Raw genomic sequence first — 20,700 nt, 5'->3', positions numbered from 1 at the left:
AGCGCAGGCGTCAGACCCGGCTAAGCTCTGCCTCCCGCGTCACTTGCTGTCCCGAATGGGAAGAGAAGGGGAGGGGTTCAAGGAAGCAGCCGCTGATCCTGGGCGCTTGAGGCGGATCCTGCACTGAGCCGGGGGATGGACTACATGGCCTGCATGGCCCATTCCAACTCTATGGCTCCATGAATAGACGGATGGCTCCCCAGTCGGCTTCTGTTAGGCAAGGTGCGGCACGTGATCGACAAAGGCTTGGATCGCTCCTGTTCTCAGGATCGCCGGGAGGCAAGCGGTTGGTGTCGCCCGGCTCGCTGCTGCTGCCGTGATGGACGCAGGGACTGCCGCGCCTCTCCTTTCTTGACAGGCGCCGGGCCCAAGTCTTGGTCGGTGCAGCCAGCTGGGGAGGGGGCTCGCGGGGTCAGCGATGGTGCCCGAATGTTGCTGCTGCGGTGAAGAGGACCCTCTGCTTGCAAGGCTTCGGCTCCTCTGGTTGCACTTTTGTGTCTGACAACCTCTCTGTGCATGCATTTCATTGCACTCTTGCTTTCTGTTGATGCACTCTTCCCTTGTGGCGACACCCATTTCTTGCAAGGCGCTTGGGTCTTTTGACAGCTGCATGACAGAAATTCAAGCGTTCACCTGCCTTGCTCACAGTCTGGTGTGAAATCTACACCCGGTGGTTATCTGCCTGCCATACACTGTTAAAAGCATAGATACACTGCTCACTTCCGCAAAAGTGACCTGGCTGCCCTTTGGGTGTGCATTTCAAAATTTCTGCATCATCCCTTATGTTACAATACACTTTACCACTACGGCTTTTTTTTTTTTGGTGGGGGGCATTCTGAAATTCTTTTTCCTGTATTTTGATTGCATGCTCCGTAGATCTGCACTCGTGTACAGTTCTATTGCATACTCTTATAGAGGTTTCTACACAGAATTTACTTTGATAAATTTACACATCCACATTGCTTGCTATCTTTTTATTATATCTCACTGTAATACAGTGGTTGAAACTTTAAAGGACAGTACATATATATTGAACATCAAAAAGAACTTCCTGGTCATAAGAGCAGTTTGCTCATGAACCGGTCTTACTTTTCTAGTTCTTGGAAGTTTAAAACAAACCTTTGATGTCTTCTGCTTCATGGCACAAATGTTGCACAAATGAACTGTCCCTTTGTTTACTAAAAGGCCACACTTGCTTTTGTCTTGCATTCATTTAGAAATGCTGGCTGCCTTTCAAACAAAGCAGTAGCCTATTTTCTAGAGGGGTTCTAGAGGAGGAACAAGGATAGTGCTTTCTGGAGGAAACTGTCAAATAACATGTTGTCGAAACTTCAGTTTAAAGAACAGTCAGGATCAACAACTGGTTAGGTTAATACTGATTTTGGTACTTTATATACTGTCAGAAATTAATACCTGGCTTTGCTAGTAAAAGGAGTACTGTGTTTTGTTATGTTCTGTCTTCTGTGGAACCTGTGTTATTGTGAGGGGAGGGGGGAAGAGGATATGTTCCGGGAGGAAAGAAATTCTCATTTGGTTTTTGTTCTGCTCATGCTATTTTTTATTACTGTAACTGGCTTTTGATTTTAAGGTATTTTAAGTTTGTTGCTTTAATGCTTTTAGGGTACAGAAAAGCAGCATATAAATATTTTAATTAATAAATAATAGGCTTGGTGTGATTCACATCTGCTAGCATTTCTGCTCTCAATTGTAAGTTTAGTTCAGCACAGCAGGCTTCCACTCAGAAGCATTAAGAACTTATGTTGTGTGGTATTCTGAGGACTGGCCTTGAACCAGTCAGACCCTAGTTGCCTACTCAGTTATACAGTGATGGAGTGGCCTTGAGTATCTAACTTCTCTTAGTCAAACAGAGCTCACAAGACTGTTTTGGAGATAAAATGGGATACCTCCAAATATGTCATCCGGAACTCCTTGAAGAAAGATGAAAATAAACATGTAGCAAATGGAAAGATCTATTTGATAAACTTCTTTTTTCAGCCCAAGGAAAAATTGTTTGTGCGCTGTATTTTGAGCACCTGTGGTTTCCAAAATGGCATTTTACTGATTAAGATTTTTGTCTGATGGATCATTCACAAGTTTTGCCCTTTGGGTTTGCTGCTAATTTTTTTAAAGAAAGATTTTTTTAGAATTTAGAATTTTAGCATTTAATTTTATCATTGATGCTGTTAACATATTTTGAATGCTATAATTTGAGGTTTGTCCTGTCTTGCTTCTTCTTCTCTTTTTGTGCAGTTTTGCTGCTTGCTTCTCTTGATGGAGATCTGAAGAAAGCGAATCTGGATCTATGCCGCTTACATTCATTTTCATGCTGAAGTGTCTAATGACTAAACTTGCTTTCTGTGCTGCTGAGAGAATGTAGTGGAAATGATAGCTGAGCCCAATTCCGTTGTTAGTCTCCCCAACCACAAGTAAGAACTGAAAAACAGGGCACAAACTCTATTGTGATGTTTTGATTGCACCGTTTGATTGCACCGTTTGATTGCACCGTAAATTAAACAAATATATTGTTTAATTTTTTTGACAATTTTAAATGGGCTAGTGGGCATGATACACACATGCTTTCAGGAATATGTGGACACTGCCTCTAAGTATGAGGACAGATGTCATATTTCAGTAGTGGTCTCAGTGGGCCCATCAACTGTCGTGTGATCCTGTCTTGGACAGTTGTCCCAATGGCTGCTGTTTGCCTCCAGAGCATCAACTGAATGATGGTTTTCAGCAGAGAGGCCCAGGTGTATGTGTATATAACCCTTTTTGCTATTTCAGTAAAGAGCAAGGTTCTCCTCCCTCTGTGAGGTGCAGGGACATATCTGTTATTGGCTGATATATAGTTTTGATTCTTTGTTTCTTACAGTAGAAAAGGACTGTTGTCCTTGTCATTGCAGTTTCATTTATGGTCCCTTTTAGGGGATAAATGAATTCTTCAGCACGCCCCCCCCCCCATGCATCCTATTATCTGAGTGACAGGAGGGGGTGAGCTATACATGGTGGTTGAATTGGGACACAGTTTATGACCCCCTTCCTTGAGTACTTCAGAAATACAACAACAAAGAGAGTCACTACAATGGCATCCAAAAATGCGAGTGGAACCACACTTATTATTTGATGTTTCAGAGGTCTTGTATGGCTTTTAAAATGTGGTTCAATGCAAATGTCAGTCATGATTCTGGAAGCTTGTTTATAGTTCAGCATCTGCTCACTCAAGGAGCAAAGCGGAATCAGGGAGCTACGTTTGCAGTGAATTGAATTGCCAAACTATCATTTGTTGTATAAGTTTGGCTCAGTGTCTTCCTGGGCAAATTATAGATTTGTTTGTTGCTCCGCCTCCAGAGGCCTCTGCTGCATAGTAATGGAAGTGCTGAGCAGGTGAAAGGTGAAAGCACATAAACAACTGCGGCTTGCACATTTGTAAGTTCATATTGTAGCTTGAGTTCTATGATCAGTGTAAACCCATCTTTTAACAGGATCCCTGGCTCATGAGGCTATGTCCCCCCTTTGAGCATCCTGACTTTGAGCTCTAAATAAGTGTCAGCCAAGCTATTCAGAGTTCATTGTGGTGCCTTTTCATGGTTGCTCATCTATGTGATGTGGGAATTGCTGTGGCTAGGGTTGCCAACCTCTAGTTGGCATGTGGAGATCTTCTGCCACTACGATTGCTCTCCAGGTGACCAAGATCAGTTTCCCTGGAGAAAATGGCTGCTTTGGAGGGTGGACTTTATGGCATTATACCCTGCTGAGGACCCTCCCCTCTCCAAACCCTTCCCAGGTTCCATTCCCCAAGTCTCCAGATATTTCCCAACCTAGAACTGGCAATCTTAGCTGTGGCTGAAAGACATAAGCAAGCACTTACAATGATACTTATTTGATGTAGGTGTAGGTCAGTAGCTTGAGTTTTGGAACCTGCGCTGCTGTTCTAAAGTTTCTCCTGAATCTTTCTCTCCCCCTTCTCACTGATTTACAGTGGGGTTACTCCCTTCAGAGGCAGTTGAAGTCCATGGGTGTAATTCTGTCTAGGAGTGCATTGTGATTGAGTTTAGGTTGCTAAAATAGTCTTGATAGGCCTGATGTGCACTGAAGGCTTTTGGGGGCCTGCACGTGCTTTGATGCACCTTTTATATTTGTATGCTCAGGAGCAAATCATTAGATGAAGTTGACTGAGGCTGGCTGTCATTCTTTTGAGGGCTAGAGCATTTTAATCCTGTGTTATATGTAGTCATAAGTACAGTCTGGTTCAGTGCTCAGAACAAAGCTCCACTAAAAGTTCTGTGAGACTTTCCCCATTAAATTCAGTGAGACTTACGTCCAAATGTGCATAGGAAGTGCAGCTTAATTTGACCAACTCACAGACTTCCTGTCTTTGTTGCAACATCTAATAAACAAAATTAAGCTATTAATTGCATGACGGTATCAGAGGTAAACTGTTTAACACCTGCATTTGAGTCCAGTAACACCTTTGAAAATAACAAGATTTCCAGGGAGTCAAATTTCCCATCATCAAATAGGGATGAAGGCATCTTTGACTCTTAGAAGATTATACCCTGAAAATCTTGTTGGTCTTTAAGAAGCTGCTGAATTCAAATATTGCTCTTCTACTGTAGACCAATATGGCTACCCACCTGAAAATGTTTAATATTAAAACCTTTTATCTTATACCCATAATGGCTGTTAAACCAGTAGTAACTGGCTCAACGTCTGGTGTGATTGGCATTTCCAGATACAGATTTTCCCCAGAGCAGCTTCAACCAGACATATCGGGGATCAAGACTGTTATTGTAATTTTTGAATTAATTTCAGTAACTTGAAACATTATGTAAGTACTTATTGCTTGGGGGTACTGTGAATAAATTGGTATGCAGGGAGATGTGGGAAAATCTAGTGTGAAAATGAGCTTTGTAATTAGTGTACCTCTATATAAACTAGGGTGAGGCAGACTCTGTTTGGATTTGCTGTTTTTTGTGTTATCGAACACAGCACAAGCCTGGACAGGTGAGCTAAACTGTACTAGTCTATGGGTCCTTAAAGCAAGGATTTGGAAAAAAACAAAAGGTTAACGCAACCTGTGTTTTATTTTGAATGGTTCTACAACATTTGTATAATTGCAATTGTAAAAAAAACCCACCCCGTTGTACGCTAGATTTCAGAAGGTCTTATTTAGGGAGATGATTTAGGGCTGAACACATTATTACATAGGTAATGCATGGAGAATTTCACCTTTTTTTCCTCCCAATGACTTAGAGAAAATGGAATCCACGAGGAGATTGTCCCTGAACCTACTGCTCAAAATGGCAACTGTTTAAGAAATGGCAGTGTTAAAACTTTTGTAAGTTTCTGTTAAATTTAATAATTACATAAATTGTACAAGAAAAAATGGGTCTGTCTTGGTCTCATATGATAAGATGTGTCTACTACAGTAAACATGAAAAAATGGCCAATGATGATTTTCATATGTGAATACTGAGAATTCCAGATTAATTTCAGACTCTTCAGCGGTGAATTCTTTTTATCAATCAGCAGTGAATGGGTCTGATATAGGAATATCTAATTTTAGGGCATGATTTTGGACTAGATAGTCCACTGGGTATCTCTCATAGCTATGAATTTATGGTTTTCCTGTGACTGGAATATTTGCAGGAAATATCAGTATCACAGAGTCTTAAGTTCTGAGGTTAAGGGAATTTACTGGGCATGTTTTAGAGCTGTTTGACACATGCATATTTATCATATGGAATTATTGGGCCACATTTAAACATGTCTATCTCTTTCTAACAGTGGAGATAGAGTTGCCAGATTCCTCTTCCCAGTGGAATTCGGGGTCCCCCTCTGCCAAACCCCACCACCCCATCACTTATCAACAGGCTGGTAGCAGGAACTTGCCCAGAAAAAAAGTTTTTGCCTATATACCGGAGTGTCGCCCCTACATCCCTGACATGATGATGCTACTTCTGGGGTCATGTGAGCAGCGATATGGGTACATCGTTGCATGTTGGCCGAGCCACCCTCCTGCTCCCAGCAAGTCCCCCTGTCCCCTACTGGAAGGGATGAGCCTTGGCAGCTCATGTATCTGTTACCACAGCCCTGATCTCCAGCATGCCAAAAAATGTAATTACAGGCCAAACTGGAGAGCCAGTTTGGTGTAGTGATTAGGAGTGTGGACTTCTTCTAATCTGGCATGCCGGGTTCGATTCTGCACTCCCCCACATGCAGCCAGCTGGGTGACCTTGGGCTCGCCACGGCACTGATAAAACTGTTCTGACCAAGCAGTGATATCAGGGCGCTCTCAGGCTCACCCACCTCACAGGGTGTCTGTTGTGGGGAGAGGAAAGGGAAGGCGACTGTAAGCCGCTTTGAGCCTCCTTCGGGTAGAGAAAAGCAGCATATAAGAACCAACTCTTCTTCTTCTTCAAATGTAGGGATTAGACTCACAGTTATGAAATTACCTTTTATGCAAGAGATGTAGCTCATTCTTCTCATGTGGAAATCATCACTTGATGCTATAGTTTTATGCCTGGGAGGTTCTGTCTACTGTCTGCTGGTTTCATCTAATTCTGTTAAACTCAGTCATTTCATAAATGGGCAATTCTGCACCCCTAGGAAATGACACAAAGAGCTTTGACTATCACGTCGTATTAGGCAAATATCCTACCAGTTTTGTGAAGCTGTCTTCGGCATGCTATTTGTAACTTTTATGCTTGGTGATTGCGTGTGTGTATGTATTGTAGATTTGATTATGTAAATGTGAGTCTGAGGAGATTAAATTGAGAAGTAAAGCAGATAGAATAAAATAACAATATACTGATAAATAACATAACACAAATCTAAGATTACATATGCCGTATATGGTTTTCCTTAAAGCATTAAAACTATTCCTTACAAACCTCTTTCTCTGGCCATGTACCTCCCAAAAGTAACAGAAGTTAATTCTGTATTATTGCCAGTGTGTAAAGATTTAACAAATGTAATAAGCACTGGTGGATAAATCTGAGAATGTTCCACCTTTATTTTTAACTCTTTTCGTTCTGTCCTTCTCACACTCTTAGATATGAAAGGCTCACACAAGAGGAAGGAGAGATGATTTTGCCTCATTTTCCTCTTCATTGTTGCCTATGTACTACATGACTTCTTTTCTGCTTGTATCCCATGATCCTTGACTTACCTTCTTGGAGAGTCAAAAGGGCCATTTCTTCTCTCTTGTGCCAGTGGAACAGCTTGTAGGCTTCATGCTTACTCTTCTGTCCTGAGCACTTGGACACTTTTAGGCCTCTCATCATGTTTCTCCCTTTACTGTTGCTTTCAAAGGATTGTACTTATCGAGTGAATGAAACCGTTTGCCTAATCACTTACCATTGTTTGTTAAGGAACATGTTTTGTCTTTATTGCTTTAGAAAGGGAAAAGAAAAGTCCGCGAGCAGTGTGAAAACAGAAGGCGCAACTCTTCCAGCAGCAGGAGGTCGAACCCACCACAAAATGGAGATGTGGTTGAAGCGGTTACCTTATTTGAAGTGGTTAGCATGGGTAAAAGAGCTATGCAGGTACATCAGCCTGCTGAGCGGACTGAACTTTTGTATGGGAAATGAGAGGCTGCTAACAATTGGTGTGTTTCTAGTTTTTGATCTCTGGTTGTTGGTTTTTTTTTTTGGTCATCCGGTTTAGTCTGTGGTCGATGACTGGGTTGAAGCTTATAACAAAGACCGAGATGTGGCCCTTCTAGACCTCATAAATTTCTTCATTCAGTGCTCTGGCTGCCAAGGTAAATCTTTTCCCTCTGTTTCTAGTTTCTAGTTTTCTTTTGAGTGAGAGTGGACAAAAAGTTGACTGGAGCAGGGCTGATTCTTTGAATGATCCCCTTATTCAGAATCTGGCTCATGTTCTTCTAATTAGTCCACATTAGTGGGTGAATCTCAGATATGAATAATGGGATGAGATGTTTTTTGTCTCCCCTACCCCGCCCCCCAATGGATCATGTCATGTATCCTTGGGCATCAGCTTTTGAGAGGTTCATGTTGCCTGTTTGCTAGTATGTTCCACTGTGGAGGAGCTCCCTAAAGGTTAGAAAGACCCACCCAACTGTGTTGTCTGTTAGAACTAATCACTTTTGATTTATTGATAGAATTGTCACCAGATCTTTCTAACAATTAAAGCAGAGAAGAAAGTGAGAGCAGAGTGTGTAAAAAGAACACATGAAGCTACCTAACACTGAGTCACACTACTGGTTCTGTCAAGATCAGGATTTTTTATTGGCCATATGAAGAAGAAGAAGAAGAGTAGGTTCTTATATACCGCTTTTCTCTACCCAAAGGAGTCTCAAAGCGGCTTACAGTCGCCTTCAGATACGTGTCTTCAGAGCTACATTGTATTTGATTTTATATCCTCTTCCTTCCAGAATCAGTGAGACTTGAATAAGTTTACATTTCATAGAATTAAAGAATAATAGAATCATAGAGTTGGAAGGGGCTATACAGGCCATCTAGTCCAACCCCCTAGTCAACGCAGGATCAGCCCAAAGCATCCTAAAGCATCCCGGAAAAGTGTGTATCCAACCTTTGCTTGAAGACTGCCAGTGAGAGGGACATCACCACCTCCTTAGGCAGCCTATTCCACTGCTGAACTACTCTGACTGTGAATTTTCCCCCCCTGATATCTAGCCTATATCGTTGTACTTGTAGTTTAAACCCATTACTGCGTGTCCTTTCCTCTGCAGCCAACGGAAGCAGCATCCTGCCCTCCACCAAGTGACAACCTTTCAAATACTTAAAGAGGGCTATCATGTCCCCTCTCAACTTCCTTTTCTCCAGGCTGAACATTCCCAAGTCCCTCAACCTATCTTCATAGGGCTTGGTCCCTTGGCCCCAGATCATCTTCGTCGCTCTCCTCTGTACCCTTTCAATTTTATCTACGTCCTTCTTGAAGTGAGGCCTCCAGAACTGCACACAGTACTCCAGGTGTGGTCTGACCAGTGCCGTATACAATGGGACTATGACATCTTGTGATTTTGATGTGATGCCCCTGTTGATACAGCCCAAAATGGCATTTGCCTTTTTTACCACTGCATCACACTGCCTGCTCATGTTTAGTTTACAATCCACAAGTACCCCAAGGTCTCTTTCACAAACAGTGTTACCTAGAAGCCTATCCCTCATCCAGTAGGCATGCTTTTCATTTTTCTGACCCAGATGCAAAACTTTACACTTATCTTTATTAAATTGCTTCTTGTTCTCATTTGCCCATTTTTCCATTGTGTTCAGATCTCGTTGAACTCTGTCTCTATCTTCTGGAGTATTTGCCAGTCCTCCCAATTTGGTGTAATCTGCAAACTTGATGAGTAGTCCCTCCACTCCCTCATCTAGATCATTAATAAATATGTTAAAAAGTACCGGGCTGAGCACCAAGCCCTTAGGTACCCCGCTACTCACCTCCCTCCAGTCTGATGAAACACCATTGACAACAAATCTTTGAGTGCGATTCTCTAACCAATTCTCTATCCACCTAACTATCTGAAAATCCAGATTGCAATCCTTCAATTTATCCATCAGGCAGTGTGCATAGATTTACAAACAAATGCAGTATCATATACTTTCTGGAGAAGCTGAGGACTGAAGCTAAGATATTTTGCAGGCCACATTAATTCTAACAATTATACTTAGCTTTCTAATTTTGGGTCATTGTAGCCTTGATAGTATTCTAAAGTCAGGGTTATTTCTACAGCATCATACCTGTCTCCAGTATTGCAATGTCTGGACTTCATTTTCTTTATTGCTTCTGTAGGAATGGTTACTGCAGAAATGTTTCAGAATTCACAGAACTGTGATGTGATGCAGAAAATGACAGAGACATTTGATGAAGTAAGTTCAACAAAAAATGGCTTCCTTTTCCTAGAAGAACTCTGTTTAGAAAGCATTAGCATCTTCCTTTAAGAATGCTGTTGTTCAATCTTTTGAGCATAGTCTTTCACAGAGTTTGGTGGAATCAGAATGGGGAGATACCTAGACCATTTCCACACGAGGAATTTGCTCCTGTCCGGCCTCTCATTGTTTGTGGCTTTTAATGCTGCTTCCACATAACGTCGGTAGCAACCCGTAGCTCTCAGGTGCGTGGCATGAGCTTTCATTCTTTTTGCTGCGTGATGAGGGAAAGTGGTAGAATCTGATTCCCCCTTTCTTGTCACGCTGCAAATCAGGGTGCAAACTGGGGCAAACCTGTCTGAAAGGAAAAATGCGTGACAGCCTCGGTAGCATTTTGCCTGCCCTTGCACCTGTCCTCCCCTCTCCATTTCTAGATCACAATTAAAAATAAAATAAAATGGCGCAGTCTGCATTGGCATAGGAATGCAAAGCGACATCCCCTCAGTGCAAATAAAATGTTCAGTGTGCACAGTAATATTGGGATTGGACAGCAACCCAATCTAAAACACATTCCTGTTTGTGTTTTCGGGGGGGGGGCGTGTTATGAAGCAGCATGTAGCTTAGCGTCCATACTCTGTGTTTTAAATCTTTATTGTGAACACACAACCATTGGGGTCCAATTACCATGCCCAGCCTATCACAAATCTACCTGAACATAAAGAATCTTGAAAAGATACATACAAAGAATCTCAAAAAAAGATTGAAAGAAATGTTTTCTTGTTGTGTCATGATACTGTGGCATCACGGAAGTGTTTTTTTGTTTTACATTTTGGGGCTGGGGGGGGGATGGAAGTTTGAAACCACCACTGTGAAGGGGTTGTTGGCTTGCATTGATTGACAACCAGAGGAGCTGGAGGAAAACTTTTGGTTGTCCACGCTTCCGGCTACTCTGCCGCCTTGTCGGGAGGCAAAAAGCCGCAACAAGATTCATTTATTTATTTTATTATATTTATATACCGCCCTCCCTGAAGGCTCAGGGTAGTTCACATAGAACAGAACAGGAACAATACAGATAACTGAGATTAACAATAATGAATGACGTGAAACAACAAGCAACACAGAAAAGTAGAAAAAAGTGGGAAACATTACATTAATTCATACTGATAGCCCAGTGGGTTGGGCGGAATAATGGTGAGTGCCATAGGAGGGGGCTCAGGAGGAGGGCCCTTGGGAAGTAATGACACGGGTCGACCTCAACCAAATGCCTGGTGGAAGAGCTCCCTTTTGCAGGTCCTGTGGAACTCTTCAATTTTCGTCAGGGCCCTGATCTCCTCCTAGTTCCACCAGGTGGGGGCCAGGACAGAAAAAGCTCTGGCCCTGATTGAGGCCAAGTGAGGTTCTCTGGGTCCAGGGATCACCAGGAAGTTGGAAGTACTAGAGCGTAAGGCTCTTTGGGGGATGCAAGCAGAGAGGTACACCTCAGGTACACTGGGCCCAGTCAGCATATGGCCTTAATGGTGATAACCAGAACCTTAAGTCTGATCCGGAATTCAAACAGAAGCCAGCACAGGGGACCTCTGAAGTGTTGCTGTGAAGCAGGAAGGGTCTCCTGTCAGGAAGCATACAAACACGCAGTTTACGATCGCATGTTTGCAAGCAGGAGGTGCCGCGTGTTTTATGCCTCTGTGCAGAAATGGTCCTAGACTTGTCTTCTGCATGATCGAGAGGCTCTGGCTCTGTGTATTTATGTACAGTACTTATTTATTTGCAGATTTCAACATTAGTTGTAATTGCTTAATTTCTTTTTTAAAAAACTACCTTTTTATATTGTAGGAAACAGGATTGCAGTATAAAAAGTTCATGGCTTATCCCTGGATTTTGACTGTTACTTGGCCAGTGGATATGGTAAATTTGTTTTGTGTGTTCATTTGTTGCTTCCCCACCTTTCTTCTTCAAAACTCAAGGTGATGCAGATAGGATCTCGATGCAGATTCACACCCAGGCACAGGCTTAACTTGTGGCAGAGCATTTGCCTGATCCCTGCCTGGAGGGCTGTTGGAAACCAGGAACTAGTTCAGCAGGCCCTGGTAGTGCTGCAGTGGCTGCCTGGTTTGGATCCAGCTGGCATAGGCTCACTCATCACTTCTATTTATTTAGTATATTTATTTATATGTCACTTTTCTCCTGAAACACTGGACCCAAAGTGACTTACAAATGTTAAAAAAATAACATTCCCCCCCAAGTTCACACTTGTATGACAGGCCCTGTTGGCTAAAGGAGCACGGATTCTCCCATATTCCTTTAGCCCAGGGCAACTGAGGTCCCAATCTGTGGCACTGTCCTCTTCAGTCTTCTTGCTGGAGCTGATGCAACCCTTCCTAGAGCTGGTTCTTGGGACTGACTCTAATGTGGCAGCTGGTACCTTGCGCCAGCTCCTCTGCCAGTGCCATGTGCAGAAATGGGTTTTGGTGTGCAAGTTTGGATAAGACCCACTTTAAGACACATACTGAAAATCAATGTGGAAAGATTTTTTGGGTGCTGTTAGCCTTCACATAGCTGCCTCTGTGTGGTACCAATATCTACAAACCAGCATTAACAGCACTGGCCATGCTGGGGTGATTGGGAAAATTAGTCCTCAGTAGCCAGAAGAGCTGTGGCATGTTGCTGCTTTCTCCTTGCACAGCTTTGACCTCTACAGTATATTTGCCCATGAAACAAATATGTACCTAGTTGCAACACTCTTGTAAGCCCAGTGGATTATAACATTGTACCAGGGTTACCCCATTGTTCTTCTCTTTGACAATAGGAGAAGGATTCAATGTCATAAAACACTTCTGTTTTACATTGTTCTCAGCTTAAGTTTTCCTGGGACTGCTGTTGTCTTTCCCCTACCTAATGCAGGACAATGAAGACTACCCACTCATCAAACCAGGGTCCTACTGGAAGAAGTTCCGAGCCAATTTTTGCGAGTTCAATGCGGTGCTGATCCAGCAGTGTCAGTGCAGCGTCCTCTCTGACAGCTATTTGATGGACACCATCATCTCTGTGCTCACTGGTTTGGCAGACTCCACGGTTAGAGCATTCAGGCACACCAGCACTTTAGCAGGTATCTTCAAATGTGGTCAGGGAGGAGGAAGCCAGTCGTTACAAACTAGTAAAATGGATAAATCTCTGAGTGTTAAGCTTTTTGATCTAGAGCTTATTGTTATTGAACTGCGGTCTGTTGTGTAAGATGGTCTTGTGAATCACTGGCAATGCTTGTGATCAATTAAGTTATATATAGACCACCTGCACATAAGGATTACTCTTTAGAGAGTAAATTGTATGCCACTGAAATTAATAATTGAGCTTAATGCAAATACACACAGAAAAAGAGTTGGAGACTTACTGTTTTTATCTAAATGTATTTTGTTTTAATGGCTTTGAGTTCACAGATTGGACTCTGTTTTTTCCCACCCCAGCTATGAAACTCCTGACGGCACTTGTAAATCTAAATCTCAGTCTAGATGCAAGTAAGAGGAATCTTGAAAGATTATATGAGGTGGAGAAGAACAGAACTACTGGCAAGAGGACCAATACTAGACTGGACCAGCTAGAGAAAAAGAGAAAAGAGGTGTGACACATTTCTGTTGGGAGATAAATGATGGTCTTTTAGAAGTCCTCATTCTGTGACTAGACACTGGAAACCTGCACACATTGCAGTAGACTCTAAGTGGTTCTGACTTGGCTGTGTTTAATAGTATTAAAGCCTAGGATGGAAAATATTTTTCAGTCTGTGGAATGCATAACTCTCACAGTAGAGCCCATTGCTCATTATGCATGCTCTGGCAAGCATCCCTTCCCTCACCAGCAAGTGTGAAGAGCTGGGAAGTAAGGCTAGGAATAATTTGTGGAGGCACTTGAATGTATTAACACAGAGAAGTCTCTACTGTCCTTTTGAGCTTGGAGGTCTAAACACTTCCAGAACTCTGTGTGACATCAGAGAGAAAACCATGATCCTCTGTGAGTTTGTGGAAGAGCAGGTTTGTTGTGATCACAGGTTCAAGCTATTCCTACACTTAGCTGTTTTGTTCTGGATAGAAGAACGGCTTATGTCAGGCATAAGGGGCCTTTAGACCTGAATTGGCTGACCACTATTTGTGCTCCTTTCTCTCCTCGTTAACCAGAATTTTAATATATTGTTATATGACAAATTACTCTCCGCACCTTTTCGCACTCCACTGAAGTAAATTTTCCCTCCAAAATTAAGTTCCTTGTCTTGGGAGGCTGTGGGCTTTCGTAAGCTGGAGGACTATTAAGCAGAGGTTGGATGGCTTTAGATGGGGATGCTATAATTGTGTATTTCTTCGTTAAGCTGGCAGCTGGGCGAGATGAAATTCAAAATCTGTTCAGACTCTTAACAGTGTATGACTCTTTGGCCTCATATGATATAACTAATCAGTATCCCTTGTGTTTATCTTCAGTTATCTTCAGTTCTACCAGTGCTTCTCAATCTCCCAGTAAAAATGGATTTTGAATAACTAATTGACAGTGTTGCTTGTCAAAATCCTATTGTAGCAATAGAATGTGCAGTACAACTTGAAGTATGGATTAAGTGTTCATGGGGCACTCAAGACTTTCAGCATGGGATCATGGTTGGTCATGCATATTCCCAGCTATACGACAACTGTGTGTGGTGGAGGTGGTGAATACAGACTAGAAAGATATGGCCAATTTTAGTGAAATGAATGGCCGCTTCCGGTCAGCAACCATAATTTTAGTGACCATAAGAGGCACCAAATTGATTCTTCAGCAGATTATTACAGCATTTAGCTGTGAAAAAAATGGGTTGTATTTTGCTGTTTGTTTAACAACTGAAAATTAAGGCACAACCAAATAGGAATACCAATGATAATGAATCTGATAATTATGAATGAATTATCAAGAAGAGGGCAAAATATCACTAGCTTCTTTTCCTGCCCAACTATTGATTATTCCGTGATCTGAAAAATGAATTGATGATCAGCCCTTGAATGAAGCCATTTCTATTTGAAGAGAGCTGTTCAATTCTTCTCATTTCAGTATGAACAGAAACCTCTGGAGATAGAGAATATGACGAATGCTATTTTCAAAGGGATCTTTTTGCAGCGCTATCGGTAAGAATATGTACTTGGAACTGGTCTCTAATCCAGTTTTGGATGCTACAGGAATATCTATATGATGAAGCGGTGTATTTGCTTTGGGGCCGATTCACACATGCTTGCAGCATCAAGTAATGAACTGAATATGTGAATAAGCCATTACAGATGTTTTACAACTGACAATCTTTTTATGTTATATTACGCCAAGGATAATTCTTTTCAATACTCTGTTCACATATTTAGTTACCAGTCCTTAAATGTGGTAACAAATCAAATTATATACTTTCAGTGTGTGAACCAGCTCTCAGAGGATCACCAATACTGTTAATTTTTATTATTTTAAAGTGATGTTATTCCAGAGATTCGGGCCATCTGTATTGAAGAAATGGGCAGCTGGATGAAAATTTACCCAAATGCATTCTTAAATGATAGTTACTTGAAATACATCGGATGGATGCTCTACGATAAAGTAAGGGTCCCCCCTGCCCCTGTTTTCTCACAATTAATTAAAAGTTTTTGAAATACAGAGCTTATACCAGTTACAATAAAGGGATTTTTAGTTCATGCATTGTGATGGAGATATGGTGCCTTTGTTTGAAGAACATTGTTTGAAGAATTAAACGATAAGGCCTCCTTTTCCACACAACTATCTTCTTTTATTTTACCTTACAAGTACAATGCGGCACTGCATGCTAGACTTATGAGGTCCAAGGCATACAAGATACAGGGTGTAATTAGCTTAAACACTTCAAACACATCACACTTTCAAAGTTCTTCTCACAAGGATTGGATTCTGGTTTAAATCAATGTAAGATAGCTTGTTTGCTGCTGCCCTGTATGACCCTGTTGTAAATATACTGCAAAAGTGCTACTCAGCTGCACTGAGGCTGATAGGTACCTTGCAGTCCATGAATAATAACAGTGAAATTACATTTTAAAATACTGTTTTTTTAAGATGCTAAAATTAAACCATTTTCATAAGAGTTTACATGCTCTAGGTGATTCAGCACCATAGTCTCTGCTAACTGAGTGATATTGATATGTCAAATAGCCTTATTATGTTTAATTTCCCCTCCTTATGAAATCTGGACTCCACCCCTTGGGCCAACCATCGCTCCTGGATTTACAGCTCCTTAGTTGCAACTGGAAATTGACGAGCTGAGGAATGAGGGCCTAATAAGAGTAGCATTGTTTGTTGTTTACTGTTTGCACCTTGTTGTTTACTGTTGTTTAATCTTTATTATTTGTATCTAGTATGTTGTATTGTTGGCAAGAGGGCATAGCTTGTCATCTTATGGGGTCAATGATTTTATTATTATGCTGTAAACCGCTGCAAGCCAGCTGGACTGGGAGTGGCGGTATAAAAATTCAATAAATAAATAATTTTCCTTTCTTGCAGCAACCTGAAGTTCGGTTAAAGTGTCTTCAGGGACTTCAGGGTATATATGACCAAAAAGAACTTGTTTCTAAAATGGATCTCTTCACTAGCAGGTTCAAGGTAAATTGAAATTAGCTTTACCCAAACATTGCTTGGTTGGCCAGGAAGCCTGATTTTAATCAGAGTGGATCCAATGTCTCTCCAGACTCACTTGAGAAATGTTAAGAGGTGGGTGGAAGCTTCAGTCTTTAAATGATGAAGTTTAACAGTTGCCTTTTCTTTAGGTCACATCCCAAGGTCTGGCCATGGAGAATGTTATATGAACTGATTCCAAAACAGCCCTTAGTTATGCGGGAAGGATTTTATTATTGTTATATACATTCTAAACATATAGGTTTTATTGGATAGTTATGTTGCAGCTGGTTTTGTCAGTCCTCGTGCAGAATGTCTCATAATCCTATATGTAGCTTCTGTCCTCTGAGCTAAACAGATTGAATACTAAGAAAATGAAAAGTTCTTGTTGGGGAAGTAGCATAAGAGTCTACTCAGGTCTTGATAACATTGGCACCTAAGTATAGGGCACGCTGAAATGCTTGTATTTTCTTTTATTGCTCTTTGGTTGGGATTTCATCAGAAAACCTGAATCAAACAATTGTAAGATTGTAAATGTCAAGTTGGGACAAGGAGGTATTGCTGTTTTAGGACTGATTCCATAAAACTTTGTTTCTGGGTTTGTTTACAGTTTGGTTGACTTTGTTTTGGCCAAAGGTGTGCAGAGTCTAGTTGTAACTCAGGGTATATTGCTGGCATTCATTGTGTTTGGCAATGTGTTTTGATATCTCATATTAACAAGCAGTAGGATCCAGAACCAAAACTGACTTCAATAAGGGCCTAAACCAAATGTGACACAGGAAGCTCAATGAACGTGATGACATTTCCTTAAAATCAAGTGTGCCTTCAGTCCATAGTAGCAATACCCACTCAGGTCATTGGTTTCTTAAAGCTATAGGTGGTCATTTTATTATTTTGGGGTGTGTGTATTAAACCCCTCAAGTATTTTTAAGAGTTCAGATTTGTCTGCAAATGACCTTATTAGTGATTGAAACTACATTTATTTATTGATAACATTTGTATTTGTGTCCTATTTTAGTCTTGCTTGCTTCAGTGAAGACCAAATCAAACCAATTAAAATATGAGAGTTCCGGGAACTCAAAAATGTATTTTCTCCTAGATTTAAGGTGACCAGATTGTCCCACTTTTGGGGGGACATCTGGGGGTACCTGGCAAATTGTAATGTTGAAATTAAAAATATATATTACAATACTATTTTTGTCTTCTATGCATTCTATGAAACTTTTTGTTGCTCCATTTAGACCAAATTTTTAATCAAGAACCCCCCCCCCACCCCCGGTCAATGGTGTCCCGCTTTACCAATGTTAAAATCTGGTCACCTTATTCTAGATTCGAATCTTTTGTCCCTTTTCTCAATATCTTCTATGATCTCCTAATGTCATGTTGCTTACAAGGGCATAGCTCTGAAAAGATCTCAGGGGCAGGGGACTGCTGGGAGGTGGGATATGCTGGGTAAGATCTCTTTGCAAGTGGTGCCTCCAGTTAAAGGAACTTTGCCTTTACTTATCTTTTGACCTTCACCCCTGCAATGGTGCGTTTTCTCTGCAGTAGTGGGAATCATTACTTTGAGAGCTCTGTGGTGCCTTTAAATGTGAAGAATGTCTGACACTAAAGCCTGCAGGTGGTGCTACAAGCCATCTATTGCAACACAGCCGGCACTTGAACGAAAATGTGTAGTTCTTGACCATTAGGTGTATGTTACAAAACACAATGTCATATGTGTTTTTGAAATAGGATTCTTTAGTGCAGTTTTTTATATTTTATATTTTATTTATTGCTCTCCCCCCCCCATGAATGCTTCATTGCAAACGTCTCTGTGGAACGTTATCCTACTTTTATCAACTTACAGCAATCAGTTGTCGATTGTAAAGCACAAATTCCTATAGCAGAGCCTTTCAGAACTGAAAGTATTAAATCTGCTTTATTATTTTTTATCCATTAGGATCGAATTATGTCCATGACACTGGACAAGGACCATGAAGTAGCAGTTCAAGCCATGAAACTCCTGATGCTCATGTCACAGTAAATAGCTTTTTCATTTAACTATCGTATCTAACAGTTGCAAAACCGTAACTAGTTAAGAAATCTTCAGGGACATGCCATAGTTGCAGGCATCCCTAGATCAGTACGCTGGTTTTATGTATTTATCTTTATGTGCCATCAAGTTGCTTCCAACTTATGGCGACCCTGGGAATTAATGACCTCCAAAATGTTCTATTGTTAACAGGCTTTCTAAGGTCTTGCAAACGGAGGGCCATGGCTCCCTTTATTGTTGCGATCCCCAACCTGTGGGCAGCGGACCACATGTGGTCCGTCGACTAATTGGAGGTGGGCCGCGAAGGATGCCTTCTCCCCCCCCCCCCCAGCCCTTTACTTCATCCCCCCCAGCCCTTTACAACACACTTCGGGTATCATTGTCTCCCATCACTCCCAGATGGGACTATCTTGTTGCAGAGAAACAAGCTCAGGGTTCCCATTGATTTGTCATTGTCATGAGTTAAAATTTCCATGAAAATTAAATGTTCCTTATGTTCATTGTTGTGGCGTGTCTGTATCTTATTTTGAAGGGATGTTTAAACATTACCATAGCGATCAGAGAGCGTTAGGGCAGTGGTTGAGAGCAGAGGAGTAAACTACCCCCCCCACTGAGCCTCAGTAAAAGGCGTTGAGTGGTCCCCGGTGATAAAAAGGTTGGGGACCACTGCTTTATTGAATCAATCCAACTTAGATTGGATCTTCCTGTGCCCTTAAGATTCCCTAGCATCATTGTCTTTTCCAGGAACTCTTGTCTTCTCAGAATGTGACCAAAGTATTAACCTTAGTTTGGCCATATGGTTTTTACTGCATGAAAAAAATCAAGGCCCTAATGTGGGACGGTGGTATATTAAACAATGTATTGCGTAGCATTATGTATTTAAGTAATAGTTTGCTTTTAAAGTGCTCGAATTTATTAGTCCCAAGTTGCATTTATAAACCTCATCTGAAGAACATAAATATAAATTCTATATTAAACTAGAATTTTAAAAAATGGAGTAAAATTTGTACATTAGGTCAGTGGTCCCCAACCTTTTTATCATCGGGGACTAGTCAACACTTGACAATTTTACTGAGGCCCGGGAGGGGGGGTAGTCTAGAGGACCCATCATTGGATGGCGCTGGAGGGGCGGTCTTAGCTGGTGGCCGCTACGGCTCTTCTTCTGATTGGGCAAACGGATGAGAAGGATGGGGAAGCAAGCTGACCTCTGTTTCTTTTAATTGTGGTCGCTGAAGGCAGCGGCCAGGAACCTTGTTACTGTGGAGTTGTGTAGGCTGCCCTGGGAATAAGGCGCTCATGGACGTGAGTCCTAATCAGAGCAGGAATGGAGAAGGGGAGCTTTGTGATCTGGACTTCTGCAAAGTTGGGTTGACGTTGGTGGGCTGAAGCACCAAACTTCTTAGACAGAGCCGTAGCCCAGTACCAACTGATCAATGGACCGGTACTGGAGTCCGGACCGGGGGTTGGGGATCACTGCACTAGGCAACCTACCCTTTCCCACTTCACAGCTGAGCTGCAGTCAAAGGGACATAGCAGTTCAAGTGGATACTGAAAAAGAAGGGTCAGGGTAGCGTATTAAAGGGATGAAACGTCCTGGAGGCGTAAAATGGAACATAGCTCTGTCACTGTGGAGGCTCTATCCTCAACCATTCCATGACTCCCTATATAATATGGCACTGAACAAAACCCCAAGGAACCCTACAAAATGCTTGATATGAGGACCCAATAAAAGGGGGCCACATGTGACAAAATCCCCATGCAAAACTCACCATAGCCACCCTAGGTAGAAAACACTACAGCCTTGTTATATATATATGGTTCAAATTTGAGGCCATTACTCAAATGTTTAGGATGTCTGACTGTTGTGACAAGTGTCTGTTTCCTGTCTCCTCCTCTCCCTTTTAATGCATAGCATCCCTGTGCCTAGTTTAGTGGTTTAAAAAAATCATATCAGTTATGTTTCAGGAATCTGCTCTAAAGTTATCTGATCCATAGATAATTAGTAAAGAATCTGTTTCTCTTTCATTGCCAGTTTTTATTTATTTACTTACAAATTCTATGTGAATTTGAACATCGCATGCATACATGAATCTTCTATATACTAAGTCAGACCATTGGTCTATCACAGGGGTAGTCAACCTGTGGTCCTCCAAGATGTTAATGGACTACAATTCCCAT

The 20,700-nt window shown here is 41.6% G+C and overlaps 1 protein-coding gene across 8 annotated transcripts in view; it reads left to right on the top strand.

Annotated features, from left to right (window-relative positions):
* Positions 1 to 58: 58 nt before the first annotated feature.
* Positions 59 to 20,700, top strand: part of LOC143840180 (cohesin subunit SA-2-like) — a 61,626-nt gene continuing 40,984 nt past the window's right edge. The window contains exons 1-13 of one of the 8 annotated variants that reach the window (XM_077343371.1): positions 59 to 222; positions 2,251 to 2,426; positions 5,254 to 5,338; positions 7,401 to 7,547; positions 7,669 to 7,765; positions 9,781 to 9,857; positions 11,691 to 11,762; positions 12,759 to 12,963; positions 13,319 to 13,470; positions 14,919 to 14,992; positions 15,323 to 15,446; positions 16,377 to 16,475; positions 18,430 to 18,509. In XM_077343371.1, coding sequence (XP_077199486.1) covers positions 2,383 to 2,426; positions 5,254 to 5,338; positions 7,401 to 7,547; positions 7,669 to 7,765; positions 9,781 to 9,857; positions 11,691 to 11,762; positions 12,759 to 12,963; positions 13,319 to 13,470; positions 14,919 to 14,992; positions 15,323 to 15,446; positions 16,377 to 16,475; positions 18,430 to 18,509 — 1,256 coding nt within the window. In that variant the 5' untranslated portion in view covers positions 59 to 222; positions 2,251 to 2,382. Of the gene's footprint in view, positions 378 to 462; positions 484 to 545; positions 1,369 to 2,250; positions 2,427 to 5,253; positions 5,339 to 7,400; positions 7,548 to 7,668; positions 7,766 to 9,780; positions 9,858 to 11,690; positions 11,763 to 12,758; positions 12,964 to 13,318; positions 13,471 to 14,918; positions 14,993 to 15,322; positions 15,447 to 16,376; positions 16,476 to 18,429; positions 18,510 to 20,700 lie in introns of those variants that run through there. The other 7 variants (XM_077343363.1, XM_077343365.1, XM_077343364.1 and 4 more) reach the window with 7 other exon arrangements.

Source organism: Paroedura picta, chromosome 6 (genome assembly GCF_049243985.1).
Source record: "Paroedura picta isolate Pp20150507F chromosome 6, Ppicta_v3.0, whole genome shotgun sequence".
Lineage (NCBI taxonomy): Eukaryota > Metazoa > Chordata > Lepidosauria > Squamata > Gekkonidae > Paroedura > Paroedura picta.
Note: the sequence above shows the minus strand (reverse complement) of the source record. Positions and strands in the feature narration are given on the sequence as shown.